Source organism: Dromaius novaehollandiae, chromosome 3 (assembly GCF_036370855.1).
Source record: "Dromaius novaehollandiae isolate bDroNov1 chromosome 3, bDroNov1.hap1, whole genome shotgun sequence".
Classification (NCBI taxonomy): Eukaryota; Metazoa; Chordata; class Aves; order Casuariiformes; family Dromaiidae; genus Dromaius; species Dromaius novaehollandiae.
In genome coordinates this window covers 117,944,590-117,972,445 of record NC_088100.1, presented here as the reverse complement: position 1 = coordinate 117,972,445, position 27,856 = coordinate 117,944,590, and the positions used below count along the sequence as shown (strand labels likewise).

Below are 27,856 nucleotides of genomic sequence, written 5' to 3'. Positions count from 1 at the left end.
AGTATGCTTGTGCCATTTGTAGCATGCAACATCTATCAGAGCATGTATCTGTATGCACAAGGGGACAAAGTAAGGTTTCATCGGCAGCTTTAATTCTGACTTTTCCAGTCGTTGGAGTGCTTGACTTTGCAATTGTAATGCAATGTGTTGTTTTTCTTTCATACGCAGTAGTAAAATATGTTAGTCATTGGACTCATCTCCCAAGAGCTGCATCTCCGTGGCTTGAGTCATTTAAAAGTGGAGAAAATAACTTCATGAAATGCATCTTCGGCAGCCTGAGAAATTGAATTGTTTCCTAATCCATGCCCAATTTTAATTTGCCTGTGGTGGTTCTTTGCTTTGTTCTTAGGTTTTGACTGGAGTCTGCATTTCAGATGGGAGCAGCTTTCCCCAGAGCAGAAAGCCAAACGACTTGATCCCACCGAACCCATTAAGTAAGTTGAGAGGGGGAGGGAGGGAACAGCGGGACATGGGGCAGGATGAGTATCTTGTTTGACTTTGTACATGTCACCTTGTAGCATAAGACTGACACTCCTTCCAGGACAACTCTGAACTTTCTACATGTATTGTGAGTTCCCAACCAGCTTGGATTTTGTAGTACAGCTTCACCTCCTGACAGTGAAGCCTGAGGGTGTTGTAGTGTTGTGATGCAAAGACAGGATATATTTATGGTTACTTGTGTTTTGGTAGCACTAAGGGAGGTGAATCTGATTAGGGGAAAAGCCCAATGATCTTTACTCTTGCTTCTTGCAATTCAGCTACCACTTAAAAATAAGGTAGTGTTCTCCGTCAGCTTGATTAAAAACTTGGGTCTAGTCCAGCCTTTCCAGGTGAACGCTGTTCTTCAGGACCTGGCTGAGGGCTCTTTGGAAAGTCAGGACTTGCAGAAGGGATAGCAAAACTGAAAAGAGAAGATAACATCTGTCTGCATGCCTTGGGATGGAGGGAGTTTCTCCTCCTACTGAAAATCTCTCCGTGCAGTGAGCTGAGTGCTGGTGACTGGCATCCCAGTGCTCCTTCTAACCAGCCGTGAGGCTGCTGGGGTGTGCAGCATAGAAGAGATGAGGTATTGCAGGAAGCTCAGAGTGCCAGAAAGCTCGCAGGAGGTCCTCATTGCAGAGGAGCAAAGAATTGTTTCTTCTTATGATGATGCTGTTAACAAGAGCTCTTGCTTACCTCCCAAAGGCTCATTTCACATTCCTAATCATCCTGCCATGTAGAGCACTGTGGAGACTCATCAGGGTGCAGGGAGTCCATGCCAGCTCCGTTCTTGTCATTTGCAATTGCAATCCGTGGGATGGGCTCACGGAAACAGGACTTGTCCAAGCAAACGGCGAGTCTCCTAAAGCTATCTTCTGGGTCTGCCCCCCCATCCTCCCCGTACCTTCTCTATGCTGCTTTTTTCAGCTAATCTAAAGAATGAATAATAACCCTGTTTTGAAACAAAGATCAAACAGCTAGTGATGGCTTTTAAAAAGCCCTTCTGAATTGGCTCTGCCTTCCCCCTCCCCAGTGGAATGATGCTCTTAATAGGCTAGCTCCAGGCAAAAAGCCCATCTGAGTAATGTCATGTGAATAACCCCTCAAGCGCTAAGTGTATTTCTGATGCTCAAGCCTACAATCAGGGCTGTGAACTTCAGGCTTGTAGGAGTTGTGCTGACAAGTGCATTAGGCAGTCATTAAGTGCCAGGCAATTTATGATCGACAGCAAAATACCAAGGCAGCTGAAAGAATGGCGCTGATGCTTTTTCAAGGTGTGTTTGGTAAGAGGGAGATACATAGGTAATGTTCTGAGGATGAAGCAGGAGGCAAGGGGAAGGGCTTCTGTGCATGTAGATGCTGCAGCAGTGTTGAGTGTCCCCTCTTTCCTTCCTAATTCTGCAGGACTCCCATCATTGCTGGGGGGCTGTTTGTGATTGACAAAGCCTGGTTCAACCGCCTGGGGAAGTATGACAGTGCCATGGACATCTGGGGCGGGGAGAACTTTGGTGAGTCACTCTTTTTCCTCGTATACACTTGTGTTGATTCTTCTTCTTGAGTCACGTGGGATGGATACAAGGTCAGTCTTTTTTAATGCTCCGTGTGGCTTCCCTCACTTACATTCATAGGTTATAGTCTCAGGTGAGTAAGGGATCCATGACGATGAATGATAGGAAGAGAGCCATTACTAGTTCTTAGTACTCCCTGCCTTCAACATTGTTTCGATTTTCTGTGGGGAAATACCACAGAGTTTTCAGCTTTAGTATTATCAACATATTAGAAAGCACCACACATACCCTCCCTTTCCTTCCTGATCTTATTTTCCCATTAATAAAGCAAAGATATTCTGATGTTTGAAGACAGCATTTCAAAGCTATGAGCTAAGACATCAGTGCCTCTGAATCTGCAGAGTGCCTGAAACAGTAGCTCCATCGGCAAGTTGCAGACTGGTGGCAAGGTATCATGGCTGCCTATCCATTCCTATATTGCTAGATGGGTGAGGGCTGCCAGGTTCTTCATGACATGATTTTCCCTGGAGGAAAAAGGTTAAGAATGCACATAATTTAAGTCACCTAAATCCACCTTTGCCCATTATCATGGGGGCATGTGGGCATTAAGAAATCTCCTGCATGCAAACTTGACAGGACTGATCAAAGAGGTAACAGCCTGTCCCTTTTCCTCCACGTCAAACAGAGCTGGATCTGGCTGGGCTGCTCTCTTTGAAGCTGTAATGATGCTGCGGATCAGAGCAATAGACTGTATCTATGAAAGAAGGAGGAGACATCTGATGTCAGGGAGACAGATCGGAATCTGGCTTTAATAGCTAGCACCTCTGGGGGGTGTGGCTAGCAAGGAAGAAAAAAATCTGGTGTCTTAACACATATAGCAACACTGTCAGTCATCCAAAGGAACAGATACTGCTGCCTTGCAGTAACCCATCTACTGCCTGGCACTGTTGTTTGCTTCACATGCCTCTTTCCTCTAACGTTTTATTTATTTATATCTCGCTTCACAGTAGGATCTCTCTCCCTCATGCTTCTCTCTGTGGGTGGGTATCTTGCCAGTGGTCTGACCTGAAGCATCTGCTCTTGTGAACAGCGTGGATCTAAGGAAATCTAGGAGAGAACAGCAGCCCTCTCACCTCCTCCAGTGGATCGATGGCCAAAACAATGCATTCAGGAAGGGAATTAGACAGAAAGACAGGTCCTGCCACACTGCATCTGACCCACTGTCCATCTCTCCTCGTTGTTTCCCTGACAGCAGCCAACATGAGCTGCTTCCAGGAAAGGACCTGAAATGAACAATTACAGAACATCCTGTCCTTCAGGGAAGTTTGTTCCCACAGCTGTCAGGGCTTGTCTGATGCCCTGCACTGGGAAGCATTGCACTCCTCCTACATGGTTATTGCCTGTCTTACGTAGCACGATGTTTCATTACCAGCACTATTGCCCTCGAGACTGGACCTGACCGAACAGGCACTGTCTGTGCTGCACAGCGTAACGCTGACCCATTCGCAAACCAACTTAGCTCCCATTTGAGAAAGACAAGGCAGGTTAATACTGGAACAAAAAAGTCTTAGCCTGCATGGCAGCATATCCTTGAGATCAGATCCTGTCCTCAGCTCTCTATTCACCATCTACCTGAGAGCAGAAGCATGTCTGGTTCAAAGCTGCATCTCCTGCAGCTGTAGCAGTCCAGGACACTGCTCCCATGGTGTCCCACTCCTCCATGAATCAGCAAGGCCCTGCCCTGACCCTGCTGTTCCCTGTCACTTCTGGGCAGGTGACAGGGAAGGAGCTGACTGAACAGCTGCTCATTTTGGATATTTGCAGTGAAACATGCATTCTTCCGTAGTTTAGTCCTTCTGAGTGGATGCAGGACTCCAGCCCATAGGGGAGCATCACTTCTCCCTTTAATGTTGTTAACCCGACAGCTAGAGGGGGCTGGAGACTTCAGGCAAAACAAAAGCAAATGTGTTTGGAAATGGAGGAAGGACATTTTAGGTACTTTACTTCTCAAGGTTATTTAATCTCCTTTAGGGGAACTGGTTACTGCTGGTAGAAGGACTTGCAGGTCAGCTGGAAGCATGGGACCTATTCGACCAAGTTAAGGCCAAGTCCAGCACACCCTGCTGTGTGCAGGCCAAGGCCTGGGTTTAGTCTTTTGGCCCAACCATGTTCCTTGCTGTGGATGCCAGCTGTGGCATATGTAGATCTTCATGAGAGGAAGAGTCACCAGGTCACCCCTTGACAGCCAATGAACAATCTTTGTCTAACAGCAATGTCAGAAGAACTGATGGGGGAAGTCTCTTGGGTTTATTACCATTGCTACCAGGCAGCCATTGCTACTAGACATCTCCATTTGTCTGCCCCTCTTCACCTACCTTGCACACTATGCAGCTTGGCGTCCTGCGGGATGCAGTTAGTGATACTTGCAGCTGCATGGCATTGGAATGAGCAGAGGTGGCTCCTCACCCAGGACTACTCTGTCATGGCAGGAGACCTTGCTTGGCCAAGTTACCACAGAGAGATGCTGCAGAGCTCCTTGCTTTGTAGCAGCTCTCTGAAAGGCCTTTGACAGAACATGGGTGAGTTTTGCAGTGGCACCAGCAAAACTCAAATTTCAAGAGCTTGCCGCATCCTAAAAGAGCCATCTCGGAGAGGCTAGGTGAGTTGCATGCTCACACTCTCTCTCCTTGAAGTGCAAAAGGGACTAGCTCAGAGGGGCCATCTACACTGGAGACATCCCTGCCTGACCAGATGAAGCCTGTTCCTGGTCTCCTGACTTATATGAATTGGCCTCTTGCCATAACTTTGCTGGTGCCTTGGTTTTACCTCCTCCCAAGGCATTTAGCTCTTGGCTGGCTGCGAACCTTGTTTGTTAGTTGCCAGGGATGGGTCTGTGGGTCATTTCTACTTACAGAAAACCATGCTTTAATTGCCTCTGCTGGGATTATAGCAGGGTCTGCAGAGTACATACTATCCAAAGCAGAGAGCTTTGACTCCTCACCGTTTCCAGTCTCTCAAGCACTGTGTTTTCATTCCAAGCCATAGTGCACAGAGATCACCTCAGCCTGCCTCTTCATTATGCCTTAAATTATGAGCAGGCAAGGAGTGAACTGTGCAAGCCTTTTTGTCAGTGTTTTAGAGAGCCACAGGTTGAACAGAAGGACCAGAAGAGGGGAAGGCATAATGCAGTATCCGCACAGCAGTTAACAGCTGCTCAGCTAATAGTACTCTTTTATCAGTGCACCCTTCTAATGTGCTCAGCAATACTCATGGTGTGGACAGCACTGTGACATGCAAATGAGGAGCAATAGCCACATGTGAGGAGAACTGAGTGCAACAGCTTCAAGTGGCCAAATCCTGCTGTAATCTCATTTCCCTGCAGCTGTGATTAAGGTTGCTCCCAACATAGCACTAGGACATGACACAAGGGAATGTTTCATTGGCCTGTTAATACCTAGTGCTTGGGAAAGTTGTGAGGCTCCAGCTGTTGTTGCAGCTCTTGTCTGTAAACACAGCACTGAAGGGAAGGGGAAGGGATTTCTATAAAGAAATACTGTTCTCTTCTCCCTGCTATGCTTTCTCACCCTAGCCTTTGCTGGCATCTTCTGCCAGTGCTAGCTATTAGTGATGGTCTCAAGCTTTGGATTTTGGACCCAAGAATTAGGGTGAGAAGGCTCCGTGGCCATGTCATCCTCCAGTTTCCATCACCTCAGGAGCAGCAGGGTTTGCTGGGAGCAGAGGGCCTGTGAGAGTTGGGCGCCTTTGCCCAGCGTTTGCTGGCATCATCACCCCTCCATGCGCTTCTGCGGCCCCTGGGAGGCAGTGCTGCAGGGTGCTGCAAAACCTGTACATGACCCAGGGCTCATTTATGAGGGAAATAGTGATAAGCTGAAGAGTGAGTGCTTGGCCCAGACGGAGGAGCTGGAGATGTGACATTTCATAAACACGCAGTGTGCTAAGCAATGGGGAGGAGGTGTGTGAGTGCTGCACTGTGAGCTTAAGTAAGACTAATGGAGGGAGTTAAAAACACCAAGTTTCAGGCCAAACACCTCAAGTGAGATGCTCGAAGCTGTGAATCATTTTCTGAGGAATGGCATCTTTGTGCCAGGGCGGTTGGCAGGTATACGCTGCATGCCGTCAGAGGACTAGGAGTTAGCCTGCCTGCCAGCAGTGCCTGAAAAGCCTTCCCCGTGGCTGGGGCTTGTCTTGCCATTGGATCCAACCTGGGGGAGAGTCACCGTAGTCCTAGCATATGTAAAAGGACTGCAGGGAGCACGAGCTGGCAAAGCTGATGGGTACCCTCCTGTCTGATTTCTGTAATTAAATATGGAGGGGAAGTGGAAAGTAATTTTATGGTTTTGGAGTAGATATATGCTAAATATAGGTCCATACTGTCAGCAGATCCTAAAACAGGATGCAAAGATCTGCAAAAGTATTTTCTTTTTATTTCATTTCTTTACCATGCTAGTTCTGTCTAAGCATGACTGTTTGGCAATATAGCTGCAGATTCAAAGTTTCATAGACATTAAGACCTGATGTACTCATTAGATCAGTCATTCTGCTTGCCTGTATTACCTTGACAGTTACCTGCCGAGGCCAATAATTCATGATGTCAGTTGTGCCACAGACTTTTTCTTCCAGAAAGGCCCAGGGGAATAGTCAGAAAATGGCTCAGGGCAACCAGGAGACATGTCCTGTAGTGACAAGTTGTCTAGATTGTCTAGATTTTTGGAATAGTCCTACCCAGCACTGACCTTTGCTTGTGCGAATGTATGTGCCTTGTTGGTGTGTGATGTTGGCACTCAGGGCCCAGGCTGAGCTCACCTGAGTACATGCTGGCCAGGCTAAGCTCCTATCTATTTTGGGACAGGTGATGGATGCACAGCTCTTTTCACTTTGCAGAATCAGGCCTGGATTCATAAAGATAATGATCATTGTAGTCATTAATAAACAGAATTCATGGCCTCTCCTGATGGACTTGACAGGCCCTCAGAGGAAAGTGCTTCTGAAATATGCAGTGCAGAAGTAATTACCGGAGCACAAAATAGCAGGACAAATCTGAGATGTAAGCTGTGCTGCATATAAAGGGACCTACTTACCATCTAGCTCTTCCCATTGTGATAGCACCTGCTGTGCGATAGGCAGATTTCAAGTCCACTAACTTCAAACAAATTGTAAGAAGCTTTGAAATGCACTTTTAAGAGTTGTGCTTAGGAAAGCCCCTCTGGTAATTTATTTACCCCAGTTTTAATGTGGCAGAGGATGAAATGAGAGATAGCACCAGGATCCACCCTGCTTTAGGATAGAAAGATAAAATGCTGAAGCTGCTTTTCTTGTAGAAATCTCTTTCCGTGTGTGGATGTGTGGAGGGAGCCTTGAAATTATCCCCTGCAGCCGCGTTGGACATGTCTTCCGGAAGAAACATCCGTACGTCTTTCCGGAGGGAAATGCCAACACGTACATTAAGTAGGTATTTTGCACTTGCCTTGCTTTTGTGAAGTGGAATAAAGTGCTGACTTGTGAGAAGGGGTTGTGTGTTAGAAGGTGAGCAGAGAAGATGGGGAGAAAGTTTGGCTGAAACATTTTAAAATATTCATGAGCAGGACTCTCCTGGGCCAAAGCAAATGAAAGCCACTATGACTGTCTCCCTTAGGATTTCCTCAGAGCTGAGAACACGACAGAAATAAGATGCTCTAATGTTACCTTTCATGACCACTGAAATGGAGGGGCAGCCCCAGCAGCTCCATGAGCCCTAGCTGTCAGAACAGCAAACGGCTTGGAGGTCTAAGGTCATTAGAAGTCACTTAATAATGACCTGAAATCAGACTGTCAGCAATGTCTGTCAGTCCCTGGAGACCCTAGCTTAGGGCTGACCACGGTTTAGCTAAGCCAGAAAATTTGATTGCATATGCCTCTTAGAAAGGAAAAGTGCTGGAGAGAGAAGCAGAGCAGCGTGTTGGACTGAGCTGGTTGGGAAGGAGCTTTGCCTCTGAGCTGATGCCACCTCTTGAGCAGAGTCCAAGTTGCTTGGCACTGTGAGATGGGGAGCGATCAGCTGCACGCTCGCTGGCTGCTGGATACCTGGCCTGTGGGTGATGGGCCCGGGCCCTGGGATCCCGAGGGAGCAGCCAGCGAGTCCCAGCAGAAGCTTTCCACACACAGGAATGGAGGCAGAAACAGGTTTTGTAATGGCCAGCTAAGATGGGCCATGTCCCTGGAGACAGATAGCCGAGGAAGGAGGCAGTCCAGAACTAGGAAGCAGTCAGGGAGAGATGATGGGAACAGCTAGTGAAGTCAGGAAGGGATTTCCTCCTCTTTTCAGAGCTCTAGGCTGAAGGTTGTCTGTTAAGTAAATAACAAACACTGGCCTCACTTAATACAGGACTGTTTCTCAGATAAACTGCATTCGTATGTGCTTACGCACTAGGGGTTCCTTTTTATGTGGTTTTCCTAGTATTATAAAAAGAGTTGACATTTGTGAACACCTAGCTGACTGCAGCAGGGTTACCACTAACCTCTTTTCTCTATATCTTCTCCAGGTTTTGCATGTGATAATGAATGCAAATTACACATCTCAATTATACCTAATACATGATTTCAAGCCTCACAGCATGTGGGGCAGGAAGGGCACTTTTCAAATGGGTAACCAGAGGTGGCTCTGTATCACATTGCTTTAAAAAGATGGCAGTGAGGAGAGAAGGGTGCTGCTGACGTGAAGGGGGAGGGCAAAAATTTGAGAACACCGTGGGGGCTTTTGCTTTCAGTAAGAAATAAGACCCCTGCATTAAAGGCTGGGATGTGGCCAAAGCTCCACTGTTGAAGTCACTGAAAACCAGTGTGGACACAGCCTCTAACAGTACACCACCCTCAGGAGTAGCAAGGGGAACGTAAATGGGCTGACTCTTTCTGGCTGATACCGCAGGCGCCCCTGGACTTAAGGGAGATTTGAATCAACACCTAGATGTAAGCCTTGGCATTGTTCCACGTTTCCTATAAACCTAAATGAGATCGGGAAGCTAGACAAAAATACCCTGAAGTTTGAGGAAGGTTAGAAGTTACATATGTAGATGTTGTAATTTAGATAATTCTTCAACAAGAGCACTTAGACTAATGCAGTGACATTAGAGAGAGAATAAGAAGCACCATGAATCAGCAAGGAATTGGGAAGTAGACTGGAGATACATGTCCGTAGGCATTAGAAGCTGGGTTTTGATTCATCTTATGGTATCTATCTGCCTTAAACTTAACATAGTATATAGGCTGAGAGGAGGAACAGATTCTGGCAACCTGATGCTCTGTGTACCTTCAGGTACCTCTGTTTAAACAGAGACGTTAACAAAAAATATCTCTGTGTTTCTGCCAGATATTGATTTTTTCCACACAGCTTCTTCTTGCACAGCTGTGTGAGAGGCAGCTCAGGCTCCAGCATCATGCTGGGTTCACATGAGGGTTATCGCTTGTTCTGTGCCACACGGCCGGCACTCTCAGAGTCTGCCCTGTGGTGCCCACAGCCTGGTGGCATGGTAGTGACAGCTTGGAAGCACTGGCTGGAGGAGGATTCCCCTGGCCCCAGAGAGATGGGAGGATACAGAGTAACAAAGCCCTTTGCAAGGAGACCTGAAGCCATGTCAAGCCACCAGAAGGTTTTCTGAGGTTCATAAACCTCCGGGCACCTGTCTGACATGGAAAAATGTCATTTTTGCTACAGCACTGTAGCTGGGATGGTTTCTCTCAAGTTTTGAGTGCTGAAATTAGCCCCAGTGAGATCCAGGGGTGCAAAGAGCAGGAGAGTCCATACAGGACTAACACAAAGAAAATGTTTGGCTTCAATATTTGCCAGACTTTGCACCACTTTTCAGAGCTCCATCCCAGCTGCTAAATAAAAGCCAAAGTATGCCTGCCTGGGAGCCGACGCTTTAGGAAGAGAAGCCGCCCTTGTGAGTCTGATGGATATAAAGCATCCAGTGGAGCCTGAGATGGTGAATTCCTTGCCTGAGCTGTGGCCTGTTTTGTGCTTGGTGCCTGGAGTGACAGGAAGGAGGAATATCTTCTCTGGTAGTGAGGAGTGAGTTGGCTCAAAGACAGTTTGGCCCAAGCCAAAGATGGGAGCAGAGCAGGGTGGAATAGTCAGCATACCAGGGCCTCCCTTTAGATGTGGATCTTGCCTCAGAGGCTTCCTTGGTTTCACCTGTCTTTCATGACCTCTCTTAGAAACACCAAGCGCACAGCGGAGGTGTGGATGGACGAATTCAAACAGTACTACTACGCAGCTCGTCCTGCAGCGCAAGGAAGGCCTTATGGAAAGTAAGTGTCTTTCTCTGGTGGCAAGCAGGCCCCCACCTGCACCCAGCCCGGCTGCCTGCTGCAGTGGGTGTTCACCGTGACGTCACCTTGCTGCGGTAACCCGCCTGTGTTGTTTCTGTAGTAACACTCAATTAAATGCTAATGGTAGGCAGATGCTACAAGCACAGCAATGAAACATATAAACGGCCGGTTTATATGCTATGCTAGTTCATCTCAGTGAGTGAACCAAACTATGGTGAGGGAAGACCCCCCTCAGCCCATGTCCTGTCCTTGACGTTATGTTCAACTGGTTCTAGGTCTAGGGTAGAGTTTGGGGCAGGAATTTAGAGGCCTCGCTGGCAGCTGGGGGCAGGAAAATTGGCAAATTCTGAATGCAGAAAGGCTTTGTTGGAAAGGAGCAAATGTTTTATATTCAGAATATTTGCCACTCTTTCTTTGGATAGTCAGACACCTCTCCTTTTCAGGAGGCGTGTACGTATTTGCATTCTTTTCTCATTTTCACATGCTCTTTATTTGCTTAAAAACTTTCCAAATCCAGAAACAAATTCCTTTTGGCTACTTTTCAATTTCCAGGGAAAACACATTAAAATCCTGGAGACCAACTTATTTTGACTGAATTCACATCCTCTTCCCATCTGTTAGCATGGGATGAAGTAATAGCTCTGTCTGAGTAAATGAGGATGTAGGGAAGACAGACTATGGAAAGGGTACTGTAGGTTTCCTACTGCCACATAGGTGCCAGCCCACAACAGCTCCATGGGTAGCAGCTGACCCAAAGAAGAATGGAGCCTGGAAAATATCACTGTACACAACATGATCCCTCAGCAGAAATTTGGTCCTAGTTAATGAAAGAAGGGGGGATTTCACCATGTGATTAAGTTCTGCTGAGTTCAATAGGACTGAAACATATGTTTCAGTGCTCTTGTGACTCAAGGCCTTCTGTAGTCCTATAAACTAATAGTAACTTGTAATAGTACATATTCTATGTATTTCCAGTACATTACTATATTAAGTTAGTGCTTATTGTATATAGTAGTTAGAATATATTTGTTACTAATCATTTTTAAATGCCTGTACTTTTTCTATGTGCCTTTTCACTCATCAAACTCCAAGCTCCTTGTTAAAGTGGCGATGTTATCACCCCGTTTTACCAAGTGAGACCCCCCGAAGAGGCAGAGATTAAAATGACAGATCAAGATCATGCAGCAGGTGGCAGGAAATAGAGCCCCTGATGCTCTGGTGTTTGCTGTCTGTACATTTGTTCGGTTTCTCTCATCCTCCCTTTTGGCACCTTAGTCTAGCCCTCATGATTTCTGTTCCATCTCCACAATATTTTATCCCCACAGTGTCCAGAGCAGAGTGGAGCTGCGGAAGAAGCTGAAATGCCACAGCTTCAAGTGGTACCTGGAAAACGTTTATCCTGAACTTAGGTACGGATCAATGATCTCAGTTTGGTTTCTAGCACCCTAGTGGGACTCCCAGTCCCTCCTGCCCCCAGTGATCTTTCCTCTGTCCCTCCAGAGACGTGCCCACACCTCTTCCTGACTCCAGGCCCCCTCAGCATCTCAGCCCCTTCGCCCCAGCACCAGTCAGGCGATCCAGAAATCACTCAGTGCCCAATGGCATCCACCAGTGTGTCCTCTTCTCCCCGTTATATCCCTGTTCCACCACTTTTCCAGCAGCAGTCTGTGTGACCCCCTTATTCTTCCGGTTCAACCTTGGACCCTCATTCCTCACTTCTTCCCATCCCTATGGTCCTTCTCTCCAGCTTTCTCTTGCCTCGGAGAGCTGAGAGAGAGAAACAGGCATAAAGACCCCCTTGCCCAGGCCTCACAGAAAGGCATGATGAATTTTTTGCCATTTCTAAACATAGTTCAGTCACAGCGTGACATAGTTCCTTTGTGATTCTGCTTTCAATAAGTAGTAATAGCCAGGCTGCTCCGTGGCTCTTTGCAGCAGGGTTTCCAGTGCTGGTGAGGTACACAACACCAGTTATTTTCTTTAGCAGAGACCATCTGGTCTAGTGGTTGCAGGTCCCATCTGGCTTGAGGGTGGTTGTTCACAGCCCAGCATGGGCAGCAGAGCAGTGACAAGGACAGCTGAGTGTGGCTGGGGCATGCACTGCTCGGGGCTTAGGTAAGACAGCTCTTAAGGCTTCCTCAGGTATCTCCCTGCCCATGCGACATGATAGATGTCATAGGGAAGTATCACAGGATGGAAAATCCACCATAGCCTTTGGTGAGTTGTTTTGGTACTTAGTGACTCTTGTTTACGAAAAAGCACCTTATTTCCAGTCTTCTCGCACTCCAGCCCTTTAAATTTGTGATGCATTTATGTGATGCTGAAGTCTTTTCTGTTATCAAACTCCACTATAAGAGTTTATAACATTTATTCAGGAGACTGTCTTACTTCTAGCCTAATGCTTTGGTTAATATGGATGTTCTCAGCTGCTTTTGCACAAATCCCTTTCTGGCACCAAAAATACTCCAGAATCCCTTGCACCCATTCCCTCAGTCACTACCAGGAGCTATCCTCAGAAATGGCACAAAAGTTTTGGAGATACCTCCAGGGACCTCCTGGTGCATTCACTGAGAGTAGAATCACAGTGTGAAAATGATTTATAGCTGTTTTCTTGCTTTTTCACTACAGCAGCATTCACTGAGAATGACAGGGCCGTGCGGTGGTTTCTTATAAAGTTTCCCCACCCCTGCAGGTTGAAGACTGACCTTCCACCTGCTCACAGTGTATTTCTTGCTCCGCTGTTTGCCTTGTGCAGTGTTGTTTATTTTTCCCTCTTACGAAAGCCAACCGTCCATCTCTGAATGCTGCTTCGGCAGTGTCTATGTCCCTGCACTGCTCACAGTGGTTCAGTGCTGAGACAGATTTTGTCACTCTCGTTTTCTGAAGGTGAACTCTGAGGTGCTGATGGCACCCTCCTTACCCCCACAGAGCCTCCCTTTGAATAGCCTGTGTGTCTCAGGGAGAGGAGATGTTATTTTCTGCTGTTCCCACAGGATCCCCGAGGAATCACTCTACCAGTCCGGGATGATCAGGCAAAGGCAGAACTGCCTGGAATCGCACAAGTCCGAAGGCCAAGAGTTCCCAGTCTTGAGCTTAAATCCTTGCGACAGCAGCAAAGGCACGGCAGCAACGGCACAGGTAGGGTACAGTGCCTATCCCCATAACGCAAGCTGAAGAAAAGGCTCTAGTGCAGCTTCAAGGTGATTTTCTAAGTTTGCTAAAGCTCAGCTGGAAGACTGAGATGTAGTTAAAGCCTGGCAGGTCCTGCTTGCCTCGGCGGGAGCCCTGGGCAGCAGCAGGAACTGGTGTGGTAGCCAGGCAGCTCGAGACCGGGGTGGACTGCTTTTCTCCGTGCTAGCCTGCGCTGAGCACCACTCCCTGCTGCTGGCCAGGGACGCCATGCATCATTCATATGCAGAGAACAGAGGAAGACAAAGAGAACTATAATTTCCTCTCATTTTTCAGCCTTATTTCTTTCAAAATGCACTGAATCGCACTGGTATTTATAACTTCATAGTCTGCATTCTTTAAATATTAAACTGCCCATTAAACTAGTGGGAATTTAATGAGGATGATCTCATTTTTTTTTAATCTCACCGAGATGAAAAAAATTTGTATCAACCAGTGTGTGTTCTCTGAAGCACAGTCTAGGAAACATTAGAGCAAAGAGCAGGCACAGGCACCTTGCAGCGGACACATGGGCGCAGGACTCTAAAGACGTGAGTTCAATACTTGCCTTTGCTTCAGGCTCCCTTTGTGATTTTTGGCATGTTTGTAAGTTCTGTCAGTGTTCCCATGTGTAAAGCAGGGAGGATAACAGTCACTTGTTTCTTTAGGGATGCCATGAAATAAATTAATAGGCAATGGTGTACTCGCTTTCACTTGACTGTACATCCTTAACCCCTCATGGTTACACATTCAAAACAGGTAGCTATGCATATAAAAGGCCCAGCCTGGGGATGCTGCTGAAAACTTCCCTAATTTGTTTGTGCAAATGAAGCATGTCATTATGTGCATCTCTTATGCATGCAATTGCATGCCTGCGTTTAGTCAGTAAAATAATATCTGCTTCACAGTCTGGTAAAATTAACAATGACTACTTGAATTTTAGTCAGTTCAGAAAATACAGTGAGTGTCACTGCAATTACTGCACGGTTACAGTTTTTATAGTTTAACTGGTTTCCAGGTTTTAAAATTCTTTTTCTTTCTTCCACTGTTTTATTGACTTCTTACATAAACAGCAAGAGAAGTCAGCTAATGAGAGCAGGTCATCATGTCTTGCAGTAACAACTTTTCTGAAGAAGAAAAGAGAAACACTTTATTGAAAACTGCAACTTTCAATGAGCTAGATGTTTTGAAAAAAATCTGGTTGTGAAAAATCAAAGGGAAACTGTTGTTTCAAGCCAGTGTTTCAAAATGAAATGGTATTGGTCTTTCTGAAATATCAATTTGATGTGATATTTTAAAATGAGAAATGTCATGTCAGCAAGTTGGACTGTTTCATTCCTATCAAACACATTTTGTTTTGACATTTCTGAGGAGAAAAATTTCAGAATTTTTCATGCTGTAAACTTTTCATCTTCCCATTCTGATTCCGCAGCTGTTTTCGATAGGTCAAACGTTTCCCACTGGACGGCAACTCAATTTCTTGTGCCTGTCCAGGACTAACTCTGCAGGGGAGCAGTAGAACGTACTACAAAGAGATCACTGAATGGCGACACTCAATAAACAGACAGGAAGAGAGCAACATCTTTTCCCTTTTATCCTCCTTTCCCTCTCTAGAGTAGTGATCTGTTACTTGTAACCCACAGAGAACATTGCAGGTAAAAGTAGGATTTTAAAATTGCCATTGTGGATAGAAGTGTATATTTTAATCACTCAGTTGTTACAAGACCACCCGAACTTATCCATGAGGTGGGGGTTTTAATCACTGGACTATGTAGTATAAATTAGGCAGCAGTTCCAAATGCTCCTTAATTACATATACAGATGTAACAAAATCTAATAGTAATCTTCACTTTTAAAAAATTGAAGTCACATTTTGCTTGCCCTAAGCTTGATTATTTCAAAAATATGTTTAGCTAAAACAAAGCTGTGCTTTTCTGACATCCAGCAAGTACAATGGAAAAATCCGGGCTGTCCAGATCCTTTATTATCAAGGCCAGTAGCATTAATTTGATTGCTTGATTCCCCTCCTGTAGCTCTTTCCCTGCTGGGCTCCCTAAGTTCTTTAGCAGCATTAAATGTGTGAAGTCCTGGGTCAGCGTGTGAGGAGACCTAAGCCGTCGTACATCACCATGGTTTGAGGGGAGAGGAACATAAGCGATCAGATGGCAATCAATTCGTTGTTATTTTGGGTTTTTCTCTTTAGTACATGGGAAGGATATTGTGAGCCCTCTGGCCAGATCTATAGTTTGGGCAAATTGAAAATAATACTCTGACTGCAATGAAACCCGAGCAGATCTCACAAACCCTCCCTGATGGTGTTTGGTATCCGTCCTGAATTACAAAAAGGGATGCTGAGGCACAAGGGGACCCATCGTCTTTGACACTCTGTAGGAGAGCTCTGTCTTCTCACACCCCAGATACAACCTGGCCCTTCCCTCTCTGTAAGGTCTTGGAGTAGCCAGGGCAGGCTGTGTCCTGTGAGGTGGCTCTCCAAGGGACCTGCCCTGGAGTTAGAGACTAGCAGAGAGCTTTGTGCAATGCTGGCTCGTTCTCTGGGGATTGCATTGGGAACAATTTTCACCCCTTGACTGTGGCACTCTGCCTTTAGTCTGCCTTTAGTGGGCATATTGGCATTTTTATACCTGTCCCCCTTTTGGGGCCACCGGGAATGAAAGACAATGCTTCCAGGGCCGCTGCTGTGGCTGGCAGCAGTGAAGGTTTAGCATCCCACAGAGCCCTCTGCGATGTGGCCAGCCGAGCCCTTTGGCCCCAGCAGGCTGTTCGGTGCAGCGGGAGCAGAGAGCAGGCTGTCAGTCGTGTCAGCTTTGCACCCAGCACTGGCACGGGCACCCTTTGCACTTTGCTTTCCCCTTCCAGAGAAGTACATAAGGACCAGTTACATCATGGGGCCTTTTGATAAGTGAAGCACTGTTATTCTTAGATGACCAGTGCAGTGGAGTACTAACAGTCTTGGGAAGTTCTTCCTTATGATGGCAAGAAGATAATAAATGAGGGCTGAGGTTATCCCAGGTTTCATCATAAACATTTTTCTCCGGCTGCTGCTCCGGCTTTGGGGTGCTGCTGACCTCTCTGAGCTCAGCAGCAGAGTTCATACAGCTCTGCCATGTAACGCTGGACTCCCGGCAGGCTGCTGCATGACAGGCTGAGGGCCTTCTTTTTCTTTTTGCCAGCTAAGCTATGCCAAGCCGAAGGTCACTTTTAAAATAATTTCTTCAATTCAGAACAATGCTGAGTAGCAGTGACAGGTGCCTCCTCGAATGATGCTAAAGCCTTGAAAAACAGTCTCAAGCCTCAGATGGGAGTGAGCTTTAGCCAGGGCTTCAGAGGAGAGCAGCTAGTGCATGGGGACTGCCATTTGCTGTGGGTGGCTGGTGCCTCCGCTCTTCCAGTTGGCCTCCTTGCTGTCTGTAGCGCCACCAGCACTTCACAAGGAGCTGCCTTGTCTTTGAAAAGCCCAGAAACCTTGATTTGTGTTTCATCTTTTGTGTCTGTTTTTACTTCGTGTCAGGCATCAGATCTCGGCATCTCTTCTGGCCACTCTGCAGCCCTTGGGTTGTGTCAGCTCTTTGAAGGCCTCTCTGCTGAGGTGCACCCTGAGCTGCCCTTTTCGCTGCAAAGCCTGCGGCGCAAACCTCTGCTCTTGTTACTGCTGTGCTGGTCACAGGAATGATGAGTGTGCCAGGGTTTAGGGGAAGATAAAGTAGTTTCTCATGGGAAAGAAGCAGGAATTTTCATCTGGACTGATACAAATAAGGGAAGATATGGGGTAAATTTAAAAATTCACATGGCCATTTGCCTGTATTTTAACTCGAAGCTCTTCATGGATTCAGTGGTGTTCAAGTGACTTTATTTACTCAGTCTTCATTTTCTGCATCATTTTTTCTGGGTTTCATCTGGGGCTGAAAAGGGAAGAGATGTGATTAAAACTGGACAAAACATTTTCAAAAGGACTGGCTTCCACAGAAAGTCATTCTGTCAAAATAGAAGAGCCTTGTGAAAATCTGTCAGTTTAGATACAGTCTGTGGCAGGAAACCCCGGGGGCAAGGGAGGGAAGATCAGATGTCAGTTATCCAACTGACACACGTCTGAACCGTACAGGCCTCACTTCTTACAACGAATAGCAACTTAGGATACGTGGCTACCATAACCCTTCTGTCCCATAGCGCCTTGCTAAATGAGAGGATGACCTGCCTCGAAAGGATGTGAGTATCAGGAAGGCTGGAAAGAAATACGGAGAACCTCTGGGAGGAGCAGTACTCCATGAAGTGCCTCAGCAAAGCAAGGAGCTTGTATAGGTCAAGAAGTCCCACTCTCTGACTTGATTGGGGGATCTAACGTATACATGAGCTGCAGAATTAACTTCTTGTTGTTTAGGAGCCTCATAGCCATGGATGCAGCTCAAGCCCTGTCTGGAGTTAAAATGAAGAAGAATTGGTTAAAAATGTAAAGCAGGTTTTCCAAGCAGCTTGTAGGCGGTGCGGGCTCCAAGAACAGGTGTTGGAGCTTGCCCCTCAGGGCTTGATTCTTCACAGATGCAGGACTAATTTGGCACATGATTTCCCAGGCTGGTAGTTTACACAGCAGCTGACAGCATGCACGGTTGGGATGTCTGGAACGTGTTCACTGTAGGATCAGGTGAACTCTGCACCATCTGATAAAGAAGAAATAGTTGCCAGATGGCCATTTGGGTGCAGACTACGGCTCTGAAAATGCATGCTTGTTATATGTGGAAATCCTGAGCAGCTCTCACTGAGAAGCCTGTAGGCAGGCTGTTCAAATAGCCAGGTTCAATTTCTGTTAGTTGATGGGGAGTAGAGGGCTAAGAATCAGGGGATGTGAGAGGCACAGTGTGAAGTTCTTGTGGGTCTGGGTCTGTTGTACGGAAGTGTGTTTTCCCCTCCAGGTGGTTAAGAACCTCAATGAAGTGGAATTTATGTTCCCAGGGACTAAATGCCTGTAGCTGTCTGTTTTAAAGCTGGGGAGAGGGGTTAGAACTGCTGACTGTGACAAACAGCAAAGGAGTGGAAGTGTTTCCCTGCTTTAATAACTCTTGCTAACGTAGCCCAAAACCTCCACAATTCACAGTCGGTGGGAGCCACAGGTGCCCCAGAGCTCTGAAATCAGACTGTTTGTTCTTTGTGTCTCCTTTTGGCACTAACAAAGTGTTGCAGTCTCCCAGAAGCATTTTCTACTCTTTGGTTTTTCCAGACCCAGCCTAAAAGCCCATATGCTGAGCACTGCCTTCTGCTCCCTTGCAAACACCCTTCCCTCCCACTGGGGTCACTTCACAACTCTGGCTCCTCCATATCGGTGCTCACAGTTGTTTTGTTTTTCCTCTGCACCTTTGCTGCCAGTGACTCTCCCACTTCTCGCAGCCTGTACCCTGGCACCTGCCTTGGCAGTTGTGGCCCTCTGCCTCCCTGGCTCTCTGACCTGCTCTCACAAGCCTGGTTATTTCAGCCCCTGCCAGTGATGCCAGCCTGCTGTTCAGCCTCCGGACCCGCTCAGCTGCTCGGCAAGCTGCTTTTCAGTTGCTCCCACTACTGCTTGTCTTACTTCCGTCTCAGAGTGGGTTATACAGCAGGAGTTGATTCTGCTTTGCACCCAGGCTAGAGGGCCTTGGAAACCCCTCCTCCTGATTTTAAGTTAGTGCCTGCACAAAGTTATAAGCAAAAAAAAACAAAAAAAACAAAAAAAAAAAAACTTCAAGAAGTTACTGTCCAGGTTTATGTAACAGTGTGATTTGCAGTTTCCCTTAAGCCAAAGGAGCTCTTATCTACTTAAAGGCACACAGAAATAGCACGGAGACATCCCTGCCTGGAGAATCTGAGATCCACAGGAGGTGCTCTTGGGTAACATATACACAGATAAATGATGGACAGTGTTCAACTGAAATAAACATTGGAAGAAACCTCTGTGAAATATTCCTGGGCTAAGTGGTGTATCTGTACAAACATGATCCTTTATCCAGCACGTTTGAAAATCCTGGTTAAATTGTCAGCCACTCTTCTTTTTCTCCTAAGGAAAATATTCCTGGGTGGAAAAAAAAATGATAATCTCAGAGAGACCCTGATGTATGGTAAGCTTTGCAGAGACAAAGAGGGTCTGTGCTGCTCCAAAGATTTCTTTGGCTAAGATGATAAAGAGCAGGTGAAAAAAAAGCAGTCTGAGAAAACTCTGAGACAACACAGGTGCAAAGGAAGTGGTCCTGCCAAACCAGTACAGCAGGCATTTGGAGCTTGGTCCTGCTCCGTTGATATTGAGGGGAGCTTTACCCCTGAATTTTGTGAAAGTGGGAACAGAATCTCGGGGAATTGCAGATATTTGGTACATACCACCTCCTCTCCCCTGCTGCAAGCCACAGAGCATTTCTGCTGCTCTTCTTCAGAAAGAGAGGATGGTACATTGTGCGATTAGTATTATTTCTGCCTCTTTTTTGCTGCCTTTCTACACCTCTACCATTTCCCAACCCCAGTCCAGTTTTGGCCATTAAATCCTTTTCTTGTGAACCATTTTCTCTCAGCAGCTTTTGCAGACATTTTCCTGTGGTTTGTGCAGTCCTCCAGTGACAGCTGCAGATTTGGGGAGGTTTGAAACATTTTAGTGACTCACCCTTGTGCCTTTTGATGTCAGTGAGGTTTGCCTTAGTTTCAGTGGGGGCAGGAGCTAAGCCAAAATATTTGCTTTCCAGGTAGAGGAATGCCAAGAATCAACCCTGATTTCTAACCTCCTTTCTTTCTTTTCTTCCTCTTTGCAGGAATGGACATACACATACAACCATCAAGTCCGCCAGCAGCAGCTGTGCTTGTCCGTGTATACCCTCTTCCCAGGTTCCCAGGTGCTGCTGTCACCTTGCAAAGAAGGTGACAACAAGCAGGTGAGCCTTTCTATTGATCTCCCATTTTCCTTGGATCATTTTTATAAGTTCTCTTATCTTTCTAGCAAGAGCAATGAGATATTGCTAAACATCAAATCACCAGTGTATTCTGACTTCATCTGGAAAGCACGGTCTGTCTGAGAGTGCAGACTCTGGCCTATTCAGCCCTTTGCCTCTCAAATAAGTGTGTTGATAAGGATGTCTATTAGTGCGGGTGGTGATCTGGATACTTAGCCACAGAAGTCAAACTGAAACTGGCAATTTAGTTTGCACAGGCTGCCAGTCAGCCAGCAGATGCTAGCGTTTCTTGGAAGTTAATCATGTAGCTGGCATTTGAACCAGTGACCTGGGGAAAAGCCGTTAGTGATATACTATCTATCCAAAGGCTGTAGGCTGGGCAGAGGCTGAGTTCTGATGAGTCTAGCGTACATCTGGCAGGAGAAACGCTCAGCAAGCGCCCTGCTCAGTATGGGCTGGGGGTGCTCTGTAATCGCCCCAATCAAGCTAGGAAGACTTAGCGATGACTTTCTTTTTGATACTAGGACAGTATTTTAAAAGCCTGATGAGGAGGAGGCTTGTTTACCCATGTTTCTTATCCCATGTCTGTCTCTCCACAGCGATGGGGTAAAGTCGGGTCGCACATTGAGCACATAGCTTCGCGTTTCTGTTTGGACACTGAGGCGATTGGGGACACGAATGAGAGTACCAAAGAGCTTGTAATCAACCCTTGTGAGAGCACAGCCATGAGTCAGCGCTGGGACATGGTGATGTCTTGACCTGCTTCAGGACCTACCTAGCTGGGCCAGGCACTGAGACTCTGCTACGTGCAACCAAGATACACCAAATGGAGCTCGAATGCAAAACCATTGGGGGTCCTTGTGTATTATGGGGCAGGAGAAGAATCATTTAAATAAAAATAAGGACATGGCACTCTAGGTTGAACAACAAATGTTGAGTGCAGAATATGTAGCCATTATTGGCTTATTGGCAGTCATACATTCAAAGGGAAGGGACGGCAAGAAACCAATCTTGAAATGTCTTAAAGTGACACTGAGGGTCCTGGGATGGGCCCTGCTGAAGTTCAGTGTGTACAGTATTTATTAATCTCGCTGGAAACACAGTTTGAAGAGCCTTGGAGACCAAGAGGAGACTTGGACTCAGCAAAACAACCATCTCAGTAGCTTTGTAAGAGGTGAGGCAGGTGCACAAGGAGAGGACTTGGCAAGGGATGCTTAAAAGCATAACCTGGGGGCAAGTGGAAAACACTGAGTAATCTTTGCACTTTTCATTGCGGTGGTTGAGTTTGTCTTCTGAAGACAGTGTGGGCGGAGCTGTGTTGCACCTTTTAGTTTGTGTGTGATCCATGTATGTGATGTGTATACAGAGAGGCAGTGCTGTCATTTAGGAGTGCAGCCAGGATCAAACCAGCAGGTACCGGAGGAGTCCTGCTCTGTGCAAACTGCCCATGGGTGTTGAATCTCCAAAGTCCAAGCAAACAGAGGATTCATTGTGTGAGACTAAAGGATACAAACCACTGTGATGCTGGAAGGAGAAGCAGTAGCATGATTATTTCACCTCTCTGAAGGCCATGGGTGAGCATCAGCCGCTAAAAACTCCCTTATAATCTCAATATATGTCTCTCACTACTTCAGATCTGGAATAAGTCATTTTTTCACTCTATTCCATAAAAATAATATTTTTGGTAATTGAAGGTAATTGTGTCATATTTGTGTTTTCCAATTTCCTGACTACAAAAGGAATAAAGGAGGTAGTTACAACTAGAGACTGTGGGAAAGAAAAAGGGATAGGTAAAGGAATTACCTGGTTTTGCTTCCCAAGTATCTTGTAGCCCAAGATGTGAAGTGATGAAGAAATGGTTTGGGACTCCCTTAGTTATACCTCTGAGCCTTGAACCCTGGGTCACAAAGAACCTCTCTCCTGAAATCTTTTAGTGTAGGCAGATTTCCTGAGGTTTTGGAGATATGGGATTAACCAGAGGTCATGTCAAGGTGCTAAAGCTACATGGGAGTTATACCTCTCCTGCCAAAGGAGAAAAAGATAGAAGACCTCAGAAGAGGGAGTTACAGAGAAAAATGAAGGGCCCTTTCCAATCTACCCTTCAGAGCAGATCCCACTATGGCAACAGATAACAGGCAGTGAATCACCAAGAGCTGCATGTACAGCTCTTGTGAAATAACTCTTGAGGAGAGTTTTCATAAGACTCCAAATGTGACTTGAAAGCAAATACAGTTTGTGCCTCTGAAAGCCCTGGGCTCTAATGGAAATCCCATCCTTTTGTCCCTGTGCTGCAAACTGCAGATAGAATACCATAAGCCTTGGCCCTTCAAGCTCTCTCAGCATCCCTTCTTGAATAATATGCCAGCTTTCAGGATTTTACTGCCTCAGTTTCTCCTCCCTCAGTGCTGGGAGAAAGCCATATGTGTAAATCTCCTTGGCTTTAGAGGCAAACCAGTATAACTCTCTTTATCTATAAAAGGTCAGAGGATATAAATGCTTTTCTGTGTGCTGTAGTGATTGCTAAGCTAACGAAGCTCCCCTGGTGCAAACCTGAAGGACTTCTATTATGGAAGGGCTCATTTCATGGTGGTGGAGTGCATTGTTTTCATGTCACCACCTTCCAAAGAAACAAAGGGAAATATTCAAAATGTAAAGGACCATTTCACAAAGAAGGTTAGGGACCTTGTGGTCCTTCTATTTAACTGAAGCAGGAAATATCTCACCTGCTTTTCTCACTGCAGATGACAGGCAAGTTGTAATAATTTCCTGTTCAGTGCTCACAAAGGAAAGCAGCTTCGAAGAGCTTGCAACTTGACATGTTCACACCTGTGCCGTGCTTGCAGCCTGGGACAGCGGAGTTGCTCTGATTCTTAGAACTTAAAGAGAGAAAATGCTGCTGCCTTGCACACATTAGCTGAACAACTTGGCTTCAGTTTGAAATCCAGCATCTGCCGGCTACACTCTGACCTAGAACTCAGACACATACAGCTTACTATTTTCCACCTGAGCCTGAAACATCTTTTTTGCTGACAGCCAAAGCTTTCTAAACAGGTAACACTCTCCTTTGCCTTAGTAGAAACTGCTACCTCACTGCACATATGTGGGCTGGAGCACATGTATAGATGGGACCTGCGTAGAGGTATTCTAGGAATAAGTTGTTTGAACAGCTCTTCAGCTTTCTTGCCTTTTGTGAAGGACTGAATCTGAGTACTATATACAACCCTTCCACTTCCACGATGTACATGAGAGTGATCACTGTGAACCTGTGTGGGGGTCGTTGGAGACAGGAGGTGGGGAACATGACATCAGGCATGGCATCCCCTACAAGGGAGCTACATCACTCAGCTAAATCTCTTGCAAGCCCAAAAGCTGCCAACTACCTAAAAGACCTGGGAAGCAGCAGATGCTCAGCAAACTGACGATTGTGCCTCATGCATCCATCAGCATAACGCTTAGACTACAGCATGCTTCATGGTCCAGGAAAGGAGATTAGCCCTATGGATTAGCAAGGTTTTCAGAGAAGCCTGAGGGTGTGAGCATGACTCCTGGGAAGCTTAACATAAGCAGGCATGCAACAATATGGCACCTATTGAATCTTCTCTCAATGTCCCTGCAAAAAGACCTTGTGTTGTGTCACAGTGGAAAGGTGACTGCTTCTGACATCCAAGTCACCCCTTTGGATTTATTTCACTTATTAAAATACACTGGATACAGATGAACTTTTTTTTGCTTTATATTTGTTACTTCTCTAGATATTATAATCATGCCGTGAACTGATCCATGCCCTTTGATAGGCATATCTAGATTGGCTCCTATGTTTATACATCTGATGCCCTAATGCCATTTGGTACTTATGCCTTTGGTAACATTTTGCATTGACTTGGAGGAACAGAAGATAAAGTAGCAACTATGGTTCTAATCCTGGCTATTGGGCTTTTTGATGGGCTTTATGACCTTCAGATAAGTTATTTATTGTGCTTTGCTGAAAACCCATGGGAAAATTAGATCTGGAGCAGGAAACTCTGGGCTGGAGCCTGTACTGCCTTTGAAAGGATTCAATCTAGCCTATGCGAAAACAACAAAAAATCCCTCATCCCAAGAAGAAAAACCCGAAGGAGATCCATGTTCTAATGAGAACAAATATAGAAGGTTTTAGTTGGGCCAGGGGCAGTCTTACGGTCCCTATCTTGTTGCTTATCCAATTTCCAGATATTTTGTGTTCATCTTCTGTCTGTACCAGCTCAGTACCATAAGATAACAGCACAAAGCATTAATGCTTGGAACGTCAGCTTATAATACACTGTTGCAGTAATTTAGTAGTAAAGAGAAGGAAAGTGAATTCAAAGATCTTTGATCATCCAGTGAAGCAACAGGAAAAAGGAGGCTGATAGATGAGGACTGGGAGACTGGTTCAAGAAAAGCACCAGCGTGCTGAGTGCTGATCCCTACTACTGCTTGTAGAAGTGATCTAGGATAGCTTAGTTCATTTCCCAGTCTCAGTTTCACAAACTTTTAGTGAAGACTGAGGATGACAATAGTAAGACTTTTCTCACAGAGGTGCCATGAGGCTGAATTAACAATAACTCAATGTTTTGAACAGGGAGAAACCTAAGCATTAGTTTTTGTTATATGCAGTACCAGCAGTCCACACACCAAAAGATGGACAGGCAGCCTCCAGAGTTAAGTGACATAGATCTTTATTACCTGCCCTAAACAAACCAGTGGCTGTAGCGTAGCAGGCTTGTATTTTTCATGACTCAGACACTGATCAGACAGTGATCAGTGCAATAGGGCCTGCTCAAATTTCAGATCTTAAATGTTTTAGTGAAAACCAATGGGATAGAATTATTTGTGGAAGTGGTAAAGGAAGCAAAATCAAGCAGATCATAAGCTGCTAATGATCAGTGCACAAACTGCAGAAGAAACTGTAGCTCATTAATTTTCTGGCTAAATTAGTTCTTTTTTAATGATCAGTCCAGCCCTAGTTTTAATATTACTTGGTTGCTTTACATGGCTGAAGAGGTTAAGGAAGCCCTGTATGCGTGTCTAGCTTACACAGAGATTCAAGGGATGAAATCTGGCAGAATTATTCTAGATTTAAGGATGTCTTCCGTATGTCCACTGTTCTGTTACTCACTGGAAGTGCCTAAGAACCCTGTAAGAATAAAAAAGTGTTACAAACATCTATTTGCACCTCCTCTCTAATTGAGTCTAATTAAGGTTTGAGTTCAGCTGCATCTTAGCTTAGAGTTGATTATGAGCAACTTGTAAATTTGCAGGTGAAAATGCTAGTTTTGTGATGTAGGGGGTGCTTTGTTTTCTCTTGTATTACTCAGGCACTAAGGAAATCCAGGTTGGGTCTGTGTAATGCACAACAGAAAACATGACGTGAGTTTCAAGGTTGGGTTTTGCATAAGCACCCTTCCAGCAATGCTCTATCAGCTGTCCTCCACAATGACGGACGTCTCTCAGTTTCCTGTGGTTTATCTGCAAGAAGGTTCCAGCCAAAACATTGCTGCTGATCAGGGTTAAATCTAGCTGTAAAACCAACCAATCAACCAACCTACCTACTTACCAAGGAGAAGAAAAAGGGGGAAAAAATACCAAAGTATTGGCAGCTTGTATGTATCCTGAAATATGTAATAAAAGAAGGATATTACTAGATCAGGACTGTTTCCACACTGAACGTTTTTGGAGTCTGTAAGTTAGTAGAAATGGATTTAGGGACCTTTTTAAAAGAAAGGAGGAGAAAAGAGATTTTCACTGTGGACAAATTTAATGATTCTAAACATACTATTCCATGCACTTTCTGCAGCCCAAGCTTTCCAACCTTGGGCTAAAAGCTGCTTGATTACAGATCAGTGTCCTGGCTAACCTGGTCCCACTGCTTGAACTGAGAGAAGTGGGAAGAAGCACACTCCCATCTGAAGGTCCATTTGAGACAAGCCTTCCTAGTTTTAAACTCTTCCTTGTTTCACCCTGTGAGAGAGAGGTGGTTGCTTTTCCTGTAGGTAGCAGCTTTCTCTCTGTTACAGCAGAGACTCCTCTGCCAGGACATTCAGAGCGTAAGAGGCACCTTAATGTTCTAGCAGGACCCTCTGCAAACAGGCAACGTATCCTCCTAGCTGTGGGCTAAAGTTGCTGTGCTCTGTTCGAGTGAGCTGCAAATCCACCCCCATGACCCAGGGCTGCTCCACGACTCCTGGGCACCAGAGCAAAGTCCACTTGATCCTGGATTTTCTTACTGAAAAGATCAAGTGACTTTGCAGTGCTCTTGCGGTCTTTCAGAGCTGCTGTGCTTTTACTGAATGTTGGACACATGCTAAGTGCTCCAAACTAGCTCTGGCCACAGAGGCACATAACAATCCACAAATCTATTTGTGTGTTTCTGCAGGAGAAATGTCTAAGGCCTTTCTTCCTCTTCCTCTATCTTTATACAAGTTGTCTAAGCCTATTTTATTTGAAGTCAGCATTCTAGTATCATAACACTATTCTTGCATTCATAATGCTTTTAGATGCATTTGTGTTAGAAGCACTTCAAGTAGTTTTCCTGACTTCTGTTTCTTCCTGCAATTCCTGAATCATGCATGTGGACATCCAGGCTATTTCCTTGATTAGAGATTTTCTTTTTCTTTTTTTTATTAATGCGAAGTCAGATCCAAAGATTGTGTGCAGTCATGACTTGATCCAAGGGTGTTACTAACATTAATAATTAGTAACATTAGTAATACCTCTGACTTTTGAGCTAAACCAACGCAATTTAGAGAGCTATTACAAGCCTTATTGGACTTTAGCTGTCCACAGCTGTTGAAGATGAGGACACAGCTCTGATCAGGTGGTGGAGGATGCACAGCTGTGATTGGTTCATGCAAAGTCAAAGAGCATGCAGTGTTGAGAGGAAGCCCTCATCTGGAGGCTGCCCTCCCACCTTCTTAATCCTTAAAAAGTGCAGCTGGGGAGGGTTATGCATTAGCTGACATGGAGGGGAGCTTCGATGGCTGATCAGCATTGGTGGGAAGTGCTGGTAGCTAGTCTTATCCAAGGGCTGTCCAAGTGCAAGTGGGGTGAGTTTACAAGATGCAGAAGGAGTTGCAGAGTTGTGAGGAAGCTGCTGAAATAAGTCAGGTGAGGCTGGGGAGTAAGTGGGTATGTTACAAATCACCTGAGTATGGGGCTGCCTGCTCTATGGCATGGGGAGAGCCTGTGTATGTATTGGCTCAGCACCCTGCATTTTGAGAGTTTTTTTATTTTGACCGATAACTGATTTAGTGGCTTGAAGTGGCTGCACCAGAATGCTGTAAGGGTTAAAACAAGTTTGTTTATCTGGTCACAACACATTTTGGCTTCTGTGAGTTATACTGTTGTTAGAGTGGCAGTGGATTATTAAGTGTATTGGAAGTGAAACCTTGATTTGGACATGGCACATATGTGGACATGTGTATTACTTGTCTTGTCTCT

General features: G+C 45.7%; 1 protein-coding gene across 2 annotated transcripts in view; it reads left to right on the top strand.

Moving 5' to 3' along the window:
• The window catches only part of GALNT14 (polypeptide N-acetylgalactosaminyltransferase 14), a 136,192-nt gene extending 110,611 nt beyond the window's left edge, over positions 1–25,581 (top strand). For both annotated transcript variants that reach the window (XM_026094732.2, XM_064509923.1), the window contains 8 exons: positions 350–434; positions 1,885–1,988; positions 7,328–7,454; positions 10,200–10,292; positions 11,639–11,722; positions 13,307–13,451; positions 20,261–20,380; positions 20,998–25,581. In XM_026094732.2, the coding sequence (XP_025950517.1) occupies positions 350–434; positions 1,885–1,988; positions 7,328–7,454; positions 10,200–10,292; positions 11,639–11,722; positions 13,307–13,451; positions 20,261–20,380; positions 20,998–21,156 (917 nt within the window). In that variant the 3' untranslated portion in view covers positions 21,157–25,581. The remainder of the gene's footprint in view (positions 1–349; positions 435–1,884; positions 1,989–7,327; positions 7,455–10,199; positions 10,293–11,638; positions 11,723–13,306; positions 13,452–20,260; positions 20,381–20,997) is intronic.
• Positions 25,582–27,856: the final 2,275 nt, after the last annotated feature.